Source organism: Periplaneta americana, chromosome 10, assembly GCF_040183065.1.
Source record: "Periplaneta americana isolate PAMFEO1 chromosome 10, P.americana_PAMFEO1_priV1, whole genome shotgun sequence".
Lineage (NCBI taxonomy): Eukaryota > Metazoa > Arthropoda > Insecta > Blattodea > Blattidae > Periplaneta > Periplaneta americana.
In genome coordinates, this window is record NC_091126.1 from 46558546 (window position 1) to 46572411 (window position 13866).

Consider the following 13866-nt stretch of genomic DNA (forward strand, 5'->3'; position numbering starts at 1 on the left):
TCTTTAAAATAATAGCTTTTGATTTCATGCTCTTCAGCTGCTTTTTTCGTTTGAAGGATGAAGGGAAATTATTAAGATGCTGCAAAAATTCGGTTTCATGGTTCTCCTGAAATGCATTTTTCAGCATTCATTTTTCTCATCTTCTGAAAAGTAGATTTTCCCATACCAACATTTCTCGGTCTGGATGTGTATGTACAAGGAAAACTAATATTTGACTGTAATTATCTCTGGAAGCGGAGGGGAATTATTTTTATTGGTGGTGGGTGGAGAAGAATTCGACCATGATCATGCTTGTTATCTTTGCTCATACTCAGGACATTTGTAACAACACTTTCGAATATTGATTTTTTCCTCTCTATAGGAAAGATTCTTCTGATGAGCAAAATTATACAGAAAAAATTTCATTGTTACATTACTGCTGTAATGGAATTCCTCTTTAAAACCCATTTAGGCTCGAATGTATAAACATTTGGTTATAGGTCAGAGATGAAATTTGTCTCCATTCAAGCTGAACTTCGAAATTTTTGTTGTATAAGAGCATTTTTTTCTTTCTTTCTTTTTTTCTTTCTTTCGGAAGAGGGCTCGTAGGCAAGCACAGCCTTAGGCTTATTGTGCATCCTCCTTGTATTGGAATGATTATTAAAGTCCTTAGGATTGCTCTTCAGGCATGTGATTCACTGCTTGGTGACATCTTATTGATTCGGCTGTGGCATCCAGTTCTGACAAGGTTTGCACACACATAGAAATGCCACTCTATCTCTCTGTTAATATGCTGCTTCCTCAAATCAATTGCATCTGTTTGCAGTTCATGTGCTTGCATTCTCCTGCGTCCTTTGATCCAAATATTGGAGCACCACAGATTTCGTGACTCACCAAGATAACATCTAACCGAGGGAGCTACACTCCCTGGTCTGCTGTAGTCCACTGTAGAATTCCCTATGGTTTCCTGGGATTTGTGCAGCTCCCCCAGACAGATGATACCTGTAGGTGAACCCCAGAACCACGTCTGTCACGATCTCCTGGTCGACCTGAAACTATTAAAGTTGATATATGTAGTTGAAGTTAATGAAGGTGTAATGAGTCCGAGGTCTAATGTTGAAGTTACTCAAATTTTGCTTCAAGTGGTTGAGGGAAAACCTCGGAAAAACCCTAACCAAGATTTGAACCCAGGCCCGCTTATTTCATGGTCAGGTAAGCTAGTCATTATTCCACAGCGATGGACTGTATAAGCATTAATCAAGGATCAGTTCACCTTGAACTGGGGTCAGCTTTGATGAAATTTCTCCAATCAATTTCTTTGGTTAGAGTCAACAATTAGTATTCTGTTTCAGACATAGGAACAGCAGGCTTAAATTTATATTTAAAAAAATCCTTCTCTTGAAGAAAAATGGTAAGTGAATAAATATTTAATTGTTAAAGTTCGAGATATTTATTACATAGGTTATTATAGTGCCTGATACAATTTCAGTGTAGTCCTGAGCTTAACATAACGTACCAATCTGTGAATTGTTTAAGCACGTATGGAATATTATAGACCTATTGTTCCTCTGTGTTAATTTTTTAAATTAAAGCCACACACAGTGACATGTAGTCATTTGCGCCTCTGCCTACTTTTTGACGATTATGATGAGGAATTCTGTTCTGTGTTTGGGGCACCCATTAAGTCGGATTCTGTTTGCCCGATGTGGTAGGATGACATATGAGTGTGAAAGTAAGCAGGACAGATGAAGATAAAGGTGATAATGACAACAAAATGAACCCAGGTCTGGTGCCGAAAGTTACCCAACATCTGCTTTTTAATGGGTTGAGGCAAAATACCAGGAAAAAACCTGTCAGCAACTTGTCTCAAACAGGATTCGATTTAGGACCCTCTAGATCTGCAGTCAGACACATTGACCAATATTCAAAATGGTGGACTGTGATAATTTTGTAGATGTGTTAATACTCTGTTGTATATACTGCCGATGAGAAAAATTAATTTCATCAGGCTCCCTTCATGTCCCATGGAAAAGTAAACCCTTTCAGAGAAATATCTGATAAACAGTTTAAATTAAGGTTTCGTTTAGAATAAAATACAGTACAACATACATAGATGTAACAATGGGCTACAGAGCTATTCAGAAAGTATTGAGTCGAATTAATATATTGAGACCTAAATTTATTAAAATGCTCAGCAAAAAAATTGAGGAAATCCATGCGAGACTTCTCTGATGTAATGCCACTTTCATCCAAGGTTGACACTACGAATTTTTCATTTCCTGTTTAATGCAATTCCACCTGACATATTGGACATTATTATTCTTTGCGATTAATACTTATAATTATGGAGTGATATCTTACCTAGCTGCTTCTGTGTTTCGAGATGTCACCACATTTGTTTTCTTGCTTTTTATTTATTTTTTTTTATATTTCCCCAAAAACGATTTCAATAAGTGCATCCTTTTCCTGTTTTGAAAAATTCAAGGTATTCTTTTTTTTATTTTGATCCATTTATAATGAATGAAACGCCAGTGTGACCATGAAACTGTAATTTCAACTAATTGGCGATGTTTCCAAATGAATTTCTTGTGAACTTACGTCATTGATCGAAAGTTAGCAAGTTGATCTCTAGTCAGCGAGTTTTATACAATCGAGCCTTCAACTTTATTATTTGGAAAACAGATTTATGGAAAGATCTTTTAAGCATTAACAGCTGGAGTACGGGATAGTTGTATTACTTTCCATGTATTTGTCCAATAGTGTTTCATTGCAGTTCTCTTTTTTAGAGTACTTCTCATCTTACTTTTCTTTTTTAATTATTTTAACTTTTAATTTATTGAAAAAGGTCATTAGAGGAAAACGATTAATTATTGTTAACGTATCTCGTCACTAGAACAGAGTGGCAAGCAGTGACCATTTATCTGAACGGTCTCAGAATTTGTGAGCATCTTGTATTGATTCTTAATGACTGAAAAATGGATTCTAAATATTTTAAAATGAGTTAATCCTTAAAAGAAGATAGCTGTTACCTATACATATATGAACCTAATAATACAGCTAGAAGGCAAATAAATAAATGAAGCCGAAATAGCCACCATTTATAATATATTGTTTACTAGAACTGGAATGAAATGCAGTATATATTCATAATCTGTGCTAGATGAAGACTTACAGTTTTGTGTTGTGCTTAGAACATCATATTAAATTGCATGATATTATGATTTAATAATAATTTAATTGCTTTGTTATTATAATTTTTGGAAAATAGACAGTAGCACGGGTTTTATTTTGATTGATTGATAACTGACTATGCTATTGTGAATTTTATATGTAATCTTTTTTAGTTTAATGTTTAACATTAATATTTGACTTTACAGTGACACTGCATGATATTGTTCACACCGAGAAATCCCTCACCCTCGTTTTCGAATACCTGGAAAAGGATTTAAAGCAATATATGGATGATTGTGGTGCCATTCTTAGCATGAACAATGTTAAGGTATGTTGACGAATTTCTGTATTATGTTTTGGTGTGTATCTTAACATCGAAAATTTAGACAATTATGAAATAAATAGTATGTGAAATGAAGAGAAGAATCATATTATGGATTGCAGCAATGTTAATAACATATAAAGTCTTTCAAATTAAAGTAACTTTATGTCATACAAATTTTCATTTTGTAGTCTTGTTATCAAGTATTCCATTGACAAGTATGATTTGAGAATTTAATTATATTCATTGGGTCCAGGAGAGTATAGAATCCAACAGGTTCTCCTTTTCCTAGCTTACCTAATGATGAAGCTGATACATAGATCTGAAACGTTGGGTGTTTTTGCATTTATGGTACCGTGCAAAAACTTTGAGATTTTAAAAGTTATAAAGACTGATTTTTTTTTTTGTTCAATCCAGAAAACAAACTTTCATCTTATTTAGATGCATGTCAAATAATTTCATTTATATCCTTTAAATAATAGTACTGTTGGTAGTATTATCATTCACAGTATAATAAAGGAACTGAATTGTTTTGAAATGCATCAGACATAGTATATAGTGAGGAAATATGTTTCATCTTCGTGAACATTATTTTTTAAGCTAGTTGAGAACTAGCAACTCCAGTGTATGTACAGCCGTTAAAATGAAATTGCATGTAATAATTTCCCTCCCAGTGAAAGAGTTGAGAATTATTTTAGTATCCATGTGCTCTGCAGGCAAGTATCGACAATGCTGCATCTCCCTAGCAGAAATATAATTCACAAACTAATTTTAATTGGACTGTATATAGTATTATAAAAGTGCAATTATTTCCTTCCCTTTATAGTCTTGGATGTCATTCACAAAAAAATATTATCTTCTGTAATTTTCAGAATTGTGCGTTTCTTCCAAACGTTTCATTTACTTTTTATTTCAGTTGTCACAAAATCACATTCCAATGTAATTGATAAAGTGATTGGTTTGATTACTGAATTGCAGTTGTTCCTGTTCCAACTGCTGCGAGGCCTTGCCTACTGCCATCGACGCAGAATATTACACAGGGATTTAAAGCCTCAAAATCTATTGATTAATGACAAAGGGGAATTAAAGGTTAGTGTGATATCAGGCTCAGGAAGAGAGTATTTATGGAAGTTTGGTAGTATATTTTATAATATAGATTTTCGGTTGTTCTTTACTATTCTTAATTTCGTAAATGTGATTAAATTACATTGGAATTTATTACATGAGCTTACAGAAATTAAAATTTATTTGTTTGAAAAATAACTGGGTGTATTTTACTTGATTCTGATAATCAGTAACCTCAACATTTTGAATTTTTCTTCACTAAAATGTTATCTAATTATTCCTAAGGAAAATAGTTTTTTTTTCATGTTAATATTTATTAAATTGGGGTTTAAGATCAATAATTGAATTTAACATTACTCATGTAGCTTGCAGATTTTGGACTTGCAAGAGCAAAGTCTGTTCCCACCAAAACGTATTCGAATGAAGTAGTAACACTTTGGTACCGGCCACCTGATGTTCTGTTGGGGTCAACAGAATATTCAACACAAATCGACATGTGGTGAGTTGAATGTGGTAAACAGCAACATTTTAAAAATCTTTGTAGTGTACTATTATGACTGAATCCAATTCAGAATTAACTTTATACTCATAATACCACAGTCTAGTATATACAGTCACGAAGCTCAATACGTAGGGAATATGCATGCAATGACAGTTGAACTTTAGTTGCTAGCCACTAGGATCGCTACTATCGCCTCATCACAGACAATGCAAAATAGTACTGGCACAGTCTATTGTTCCTAGTACTCTCACTTGCTAACCGCTTGGAGCATTATATTGTGAGAATCGCAAAAAAATCACCTCAAGCTTCGTGACTGTATATATTAGACTGTTTAGACTGTGATAATACTATGAGAATGTATGCAGGGTGATTCTGGTACCATAGACAAACTCTGTTTTGTGCAGCTAGCGAAAAATGGATGGAGGGGAAAGTTGTTGGAAATATGTAGTTTTCAATCAAATGTGCTTGAATTTTCAATGTAGAATGCACTTTTGAAACTTTACACTGATGTGAGCCGCAATGAGAATGGAAAATGTCCTGTTGCCTCATGCTGCTTCTTTCTAAAAATAGGCATTTACGTTATTGCAGTCACCGAAGTTACGAAATGATGATAATTAGCAGTGTTGTCAATATAAGTTCAGATAAAATCGCCAGGTAAGAATGAAATTACTTTAAATTTTTGTCCTATCCTGAAGAAATGTTTCTTTGTCACTGTTAGAAGTTCGAAAAACTGATAAACCCTGTATAATAAAAATACAAAATCTATCATTTTTCTCTGCCGAAGAATATGTAACTAAAATCTGCTAGATTCTAATGGAAAACCCACTTAATTGGAAACACTGAATTAACTAGACTCCTGGGATGGATGATGCATGCATGTGTGTGTCTGATTCAGTACCACATGGTGAAGAGCAGTTACTGTGGTATGTATTTCAGTTTGTCATTGTACATTTGGCAACAGGATATCTTCCATTCTCATTGAGGCTCATACCTGTGTGTAGTCTCAATTGTGCATTCTACATTGAAAATTCAAACAGATTAGATGGAAAACTACATATATCCAACAACTTTCCCCTCTTTCCACTTTGTGCTACATGCACTAATAAGACTTGTCTATGGCACCGTACTTTTGATTCTCTCTGTATGTTTATTTTTGTGCGTGCGTGTGCGCGTTTTTTTTTTTTTTTTGTTATATTTACTTTTCAAGTGTTTCCTAATCACTGATTAATAGCATACTTAACTTCATAAGATACATATTCACTTTTTTTGTTTTTCCAGGGGTGTAGGTTGCATATTTTACGAAATGGCTTGTGGACGTCCATTGTTTCCTGGGTCAACAGTAGAGGAGGAGCTACGGCTCATCTTCAGAGCACTCGGTTCACCACCAGAGGATGCATGGGGTGGATTAGCAGCACCATACTCATCTCCACGTTGCTCTCCAGAGCCTCTCCTAGCACGAGCACCTCGTCTGGATGCTGAAGCCATTGAATTGTTGTCAAAGTTCCTTTGTGTAAGTAAATTTAATTGAAATTCTATAGTGAGAATGGGATAGGGAAACACTATGCACATTGATTGTTGCTGTTATGTAGGTTCAAACACAGTGTGAAGTGCACATCTGTTGACTTCTTATTAAAAATGCTTGAAACACATTTTCTCGCACATTTTTTAAATGTGTGATGGAGAAAACAGTTTCAGAACATGTTTATTTGGAATGTTTCCTAGACCTGATTTCACTTTTTTATTTTCATATCCCACTGCTACTGAATAATGTTAGTATTTCAAGAATATTATTTAAAAGAGTAGTAAGTAAATGAACCGAGTATGGTGATGTCGTGTTTAGCGTCCTTGCCTTGTATATAGAAGGTTCGGGTTTGGTCCCAAGGACCAGCAATCCTGACTTGGATTTTTCATGATTTCTTAAGTCTCCTCAGAGCCATGACCCAATTCGTCCCCCATCTTATAACCCTTAGACCGTTCTCCCACTAGAGTTATGCTACTACAATGCTATCACTACACTATGTTGCTTTGAAGTTGCTGCAAGTGGTGTTAGGCATGTTACACACCGGATGACACAGATACATGAAGCAGTATGCATGAAATATGATGCATCCATCAAAGGCGAATAAACGAACACCTTTAGGTGCTGCTATTCAGACCAGATAATGCAAGACACAATCACCATCACACATAGCTAAGATAAAACATGCAGATTCTTTGTGTCGTGTTTCAACCTGGTCATTACAATCCACAATTCAGTTCAGTGTACACTTTCCGATTATGAGAGACGACCAGAAATTTAATGTTGAGTTTCTGGATGTGGTGGAGAAGTATTCAGTTATTTTGAAGGCTGTTTAAAGAAGAATGTCATAGATAAAGTTTGGCCAGAGATACACAGCTGCAGAAGAAAAAGAAAACATTCGGATAAGTACCTATTTAATTCTCGTATTTTATATTTATTTACTTAAAAATAAGACTACATGCTTAAATATTAATTTTCTAATCCATAACAGGTCTTATTATGTCACTGGGAATTGACACTCAAAACTAATACTTATTCTGAAAAGAAAGAGCTACACTGGACTTCAAGAAATAAGAAACTAGCCTATCCATCATAATACACCTTCATCTGTAGGTCGGCCATGATATGGAGTGCAGAAATGATTTCGAACTATTGTGGTATCAGCATCTGGAATATTTTCCATTGTAGATTGACATATTTTTCCTTCTTTTGTTTTCACAAAGTTGTGCAGAATACATACACAATTGATAATGTTATCTACAGTTTCCATTTTACGGTTAATTGCTGTGTCCAGTGCTTTGAATTTAGAACATAACATCCCAAATGTACAGTCTACGCTCTTTCTAGCTCTGGATTGTCTATAGTTAAAAACATGGCGCTCCTTTGTCAATATTCTCATGGGAAATGGCCGCATCATATGATTTGACAAGAGAAATGCCTCATCTGCAACGAAATAGAATGGAAAGTTCGGTTTATCTTCTTCTGTTGGTAATGGGCAAGGATGTGGGAAATTTGTCCCGTCGTTAACAACCTCTTACATGTCAGAATTTTTGAGCACAGCACTATCACTATTTCTACCCAAGTCTCCAACAGATATCCTGTAAAAAGCTGATCAACATATGCACATGCTAAAAAAACCATGCAGTTAGGAATATTCCACAGTTCTTCCCATATCTTAGAAATTTTCAGCCATTTATACTCCTTAGAGAATTTCATGTACTTATCTTTGAAGTGAATCCCAAATAGCATAGCCTTAATATTTTCTGAGACAGTTTCACTGAGAAACTGATACTGCAGTACAGTGAAAGAATGACCAGGTCCCAAATATCTGAGACCAGATGATGGTTCTCAACTATTGCATTTTATTACGTCGCTATTTACATAAATATCAATTTTTTTATTCTAGGAGATGACTGCAAAAACCGATGGAGAATGCTTAGGTCCTCTTGTGTATGGTCGAAAAACAGGAAAGTAAAGAGTGGCGGAGGAGTGAATGATCACAAAGAGTATTACCTCGGTCAGTGTATGCAATTTTTGTTGCCATTCACGAAGTCCAGGATGAGTAAATTATTGTACCACATCGTTTGACTTTGTCTCCATACGTGAATTGTTATATTTTTGTTTATTATTAATTTCGAATTCTAGCGACGTAAAAATTTTCGCCTTTGCATTGATTTTTGTGTACTATATTGAATAACGTTATCTTTCCTTAGGCAAAGTGGAAACATTCCACATGTCAACAATCCCGAACATACAGAAGATACTGTGATAATGACAGGTGAGGTCGAAGATGAAGATAGTAACCCAATTGCTTGAGCATAAATGAAATCAGATGACCATCCTGGCTGCTCACCCCCAACTCAGAAGATAGTCTGAACAAAAATGAAACACCAGGGAAGATAAATGGACGAGTTCAAAAGGAGTCGAAAGGAGAACTCTTGAATATTACGAAATCAAAAAAAGCAAATCAACCGAATCCCCTGATATGAATTTCTTCAGAGGTTTGCTTTCTTATACTGAAGAATTTACATCACAAGAAAAGCTTAAATTTAAAAAAAGTGTACTGGTTGCGATGTCCAATATTTTTGATCAGCGGTTACAACAATCATTTGATTAGGGAGTTGGCCTACAGAGATCAATCCATTGACCACAATAGAAATAATTCTCCAGCAGTCCATCAAACACAATTTAGTGGCTCTACTGAACAAAGTTCCTATTAAAGTTTATAATAATATACAGGGTGGGAGTGATATAACTGTGCTCATTGAAGGGTACAATAGAATACATTGAAATAAATATAAAATCTATTATGCATTTTGTAATTAAGTGAAAATTAGGCCAAAAATCTACGTAGTTTGGCAGCACTGCATCACTGGCTCACCTACGAGTACACAAACAAATTCAAGTCTGAATAGCAAAATTCCATCCCTTAGTCACTGCAGTTGGGTTGCCTGACTTCCTAAATGGCAGGAAATATCAATATATGTTAATCGTTTTATTTAATTTACAGGAAAACCGTCCATTTTATTGAAAAACTGCAAAGGCATCAATCATTCCTTATCCGTTTCTCTAATGATAAGAGTAAAAATCAGAATCATGCCGATAGCACTTATTGAATAAAAAATGTTAACATTTAGGGGAAATTATTTTTTTCCTGAGAAAAGTATTCACCTGGGACTACAATAATATATTATAACGTTTATTGTACAGTATGCAAAGAATGAGCTGTTAAAATCTGCCAAGTTATATTACTTGCACTCTGTATAGCCTAATTCAATGTACTTACTGTATAATAGATCAGTTCAAATATATGTTATAGTGAGGATCACGTAAGAGCAGTTCCTAAAAGGAATGTTGCCAACTAATACCAGATACCACCAAAGAGGGTAAAATCACAATGCCATGTACAATATTAATAATAATAATAATAATAATAATATACTATTAACAATAACGTGTCTTGCTTATTTAGTTATTTACTACATCTCAGCTTTATGTTGGGAGGTGTTTTCTAAATGGTTAAATAATTTGTGTGAGAGTAGGCCTATATTTTCCTCCTGGACTTCTCGCACATTATGTTGGAAGTTAGTAGATTAATATTATCTAATATTAAAATGTGTTTTGTCTGACAGCATGAAATTCATTGCTTTAACTTTCACGAGACCTAACATAAAAATGTATTTTGATCACGTGAAATGATTAGTACAAACCCTGAAAACCGAATGCCACTTTGAAATGTATGCTTAAGAATACTTAAGCATACTTACTCCTAATAATTTTGCTATTCTAGTTGCAATTGCTGTCTCCGTGTGCATTTTCTATCGATCACCCAAGTGCATGTATCACACCATATGTTATATTTATTTACACTTATCTGGCTATAATCTTGAATTGTATCCATTACGCAATGCAACACACAAAATAACTGTTATGTATTAATGTAATACTGATATTAATTAATTATTAGTATGTTCGAATTTCATTAGCTTCCAGTAAACAGCTCAGAAATCTAGAACAGTTTGAATTTTCAGAATTTGCACTACTGACAACAGCTGTTCCTGCTGCCAACATAACAGTTAAAAAATCATTACCAGTTGGAATATTTCACATTATCGAAATTCGAAACGAAGTTTGCAAAATAAAATTCAACCTTCAAACTAGAAAATCACCATAATCCACTAGCATATTTAGTAATGGGGCAAAAATAGTTAGGTTTCACCCTTACGGTATTAAGTAAGCTGATCCTGACTATACTACTTTCACACTAATCTAGGTATTTTATTGAATGGATATTTATGTTAACTAATGCTGTCCAAACATCTTATATATTGGGGCACATCTAATTGATGATTTTGGATGCATGAGCACTATGTGAAGATTGGAAAATAAATTAACAGTGATTATTATTATTATTATTATTATTATTATTATTATTATTATTATTATATTAAGGCATTACAATTCATAGTAAAAAATGTTAAAAAGTATACTGTATAATGATATTGTATCAGCAACACAGTTATCCAGCATCAGTGGAATTGGTGATAGTGAGATGGGATTTTGTAAATATGAGTCCAAGAATTCTCCATGGGCTGTTCTGATATTTGCCTGTCATTTTGGGAAAACCTGAGAGTAATTTCAGCCAGGCAATGAGCCCAAGCAGTGTTTGAACCCAACGTGAACACACATGAAGATCACTAGTCCTGTTCACTATCACTAGACTATGCAAGTGACTTAGTAAATATTCAGTTGCGTAGGAACTTCATTCCAAAAACATTTGAATATTATAACTTCTGTTGTCTTTATGACTGTGACTGCCACTATTATTGGTAAAAATAGCTGTTATACCCTTTTCTACAGGTCTCCATACATGTTTGCACGAGTAAATTCTCCAGTTTTGCCTCTTATGAATTACTTAGTAACATCTATTGTTAATTTTACTGTAGACAGGCCTTGTTGTTTCTAGTCTACTGGCCCTAAACTAAGTACGAACACATACGAATTCAGTGGGATTAAAGTGGTAATGTTACATCAATTATCTGATGAGCTTGTGTCTGTGTTTCTTTGCAGGTAATTTACAACAAAACTATCTTGATTGTCAGTATTTTTCGCCAAAAGTTCTGCTTTCATTTCATTACCTCTTGGTATCTGTTCATTTTTGTACCTTATCCATTGTCATTTCTTTCATGTCCGACCATTATAGAGATACTTCGTGAGATCTTGAAGTGGTGCATATTAATAGAGTGGTGCATATTATCTCCCATTAATTACTGATGATTTTGTCAACGTGGGGAGTATTGACTTCAGAAAGTACTTAAAGAATATTGCTAGTCTTGAGTCATCATGCATCTCAAGTTCTCAGAATATTGGGAACAAAACCTTGTGCAGTATCTGCATGAACAACATTGATCCTTCCTCGCCTGTGTTTCTCCTTAACTGAATCAATCAGCTATAAGAGCTGCAATTAATAATTTCATATATTGAGACATCAGCCTCACAATTTCTTTCAAGCTTTTGAGATTAGGCAGAAACTTCACAGTCATTTCATAATTTGTTTCCATTCCATCTAAAACTGTAACTCAGTTTTGCATACTCGAAGTCCCATGTATTTCGTACTGTCAGCAACTAAGATGGACTGTGATTAAAGATTTCTGTTTTTCATAGTGAAATATAGATCTCTTTTCCAGCTGTGTGCTTTTTTCTGTGGTAATATAAATGATTTTACTGAATTGTTAGTATACAAAACAAAATTCACTCAACTATGGACATACAGATTCGAAAGTTGGCCTGTAACCTCTAAGCCTTTTTACAAATTACAGGCAAAAAGATAAGATTTAAGAAAAACAGAAGGGGGAAAAGTAAAAGGGATAGGGTTGGAAACAAATCCATTAAGATGGTTTAGTCGTCATGAAGGAATGGGAAATGACAGATACTGGTATCTGAAAATGGCTGTCATGCAAAAATTCTGGGAAAGAAGGAGAAGGCCAAGATTAACATGAGAAGATAACATAAGAAATGTATTAAAAGATAGGGTAATTGAATAGGATGGGGTAAAGGAAATAAAAAAATGCGAAATTTATCGAGTTAAATAACTCATTTCTGTCTCCTCTTACAGCAATTCTTCTTCTTTAGGACTGACAAGGATTGAGCCCTCAAGGTCCATTCTGAGCCTCAAGAAAATTGATTGAACCATCTTCCCTGTGGTCTTCTTAAATCCTTTTGTCCAACTGGCCTATAACATAGTACAGTATGCTCTCATATTCCTCAGCTGTCATTTGACATATGTGCTTCTTGCAGTGTTCTTTATAGATATTTTATCTTACACTGGCTGGCTGTATTGCTGGCTCCTAAGAGTCTGGGATTTGATCTCGTCTTAGTAAAATTAGCCAATTGTCTAACAAATGTCGTCTCTTGATCTTTCAATCTCCTTCCATAATTCTTTTTGAGAGTCCAGGGTTCTGATTCAGACATCATTGTTATTTTTTTGGTTTTTTATGTAATAACATCTTGACTCGTTATATTTTTTCTTCTTCTGATTATTCCTTTTATTAATTATATTTTGAAATTTTATAGTAGAGATCCTCATTGCCATTATGTAATATTAGATATTTTCCAGTCTTTACATATTTGTTGATTGGACCATCGGTCACTGTTTTAACCCGTTGCAATTCCTTTCCTTGCATGGTCTTTTGTTAACTTTTGTCATGTCATACATTGAACATTTTTAAAAAGGCTGTGAGCCCCTTGTATTTTCTTTCTTGAAATCACTTACAATCACTTGGTTATCAGCATTAGTAGTGTTGATATTATAGTCCTCTGATTAAGAGACATTCTAGTTGGTTGTTTTCTTCTACTCAGCTATTTTATTGATGTATAGATTGAACAGTATAGGGGAAACTCGAAATCCTTGTTTCAGTTCTTCAGCACCTTTTAAATAATTTGTATTGCTATTCACTTCTAATGCATGTTACAGCCTCGTGTTTTAGTGATCAGCATTCATTCATTCATTGTTTTCTGCCCAAGAACAGGTCTTTCACTGCAAACCCGACATTCTCCAATCTTTCCTATTGTGATCAGCATCTTGCTTCTGAATTTGATCTTACTGAACATGAGAGCATGTACATCATGGAAGCTGTAGTGCAAATGAAGAGTGATTTCTTTGGTATGTATTTAATTAATTTTTTATCCTTACTGAAGCTCCATCTTTATTTCAGTATGAAGCCAAAAAGCGTGTTTCAGCAGCAGATGCTATGAAGCACCCGTATTTCCGATCACTTGGCCCTGCTGTCCATAAACTTCCTGATGGTA

At 34.5% G+C, this 13866-nt stretch overlaps 1 protein-coding gene across 4 annotated transcripts in view; it reads left to right on the plus strand.

The window, feature by feature from the left end:
* LOC138707645 (cyclin-dependent kinase 17-like) overlaps window positions 1-13866 on the plus strand; it is a 110053-nt gene that overhangs the window by 75065 nt on the left and 21122 nt on the right. For all 4 annotated transcript variants that reach the window (XM_069837338.1, XM_069837340.1, XM_069837337.1 and 1 more), the window contains 5 exons: window positions 3357-3478; window positions 4451-4561; window positions 4903-5036; window positions 6318-6549; window positions 13773-13863. In XM_069837338.1, the coding sequence (XP_069693439.1) occupies window positions 3357-3478; window positions 4451-4561; window positions 4903-5036; window positions 6318-6549; window positions 13773-13863 (690 nt within the window). The remainder of the gene's footprint in view (window positions 1-3356; window positions 3479-4450; window positions 4562-4902; window positions 5037-6317; window positions 6550-13772; window positions 13864-13866) is intronic.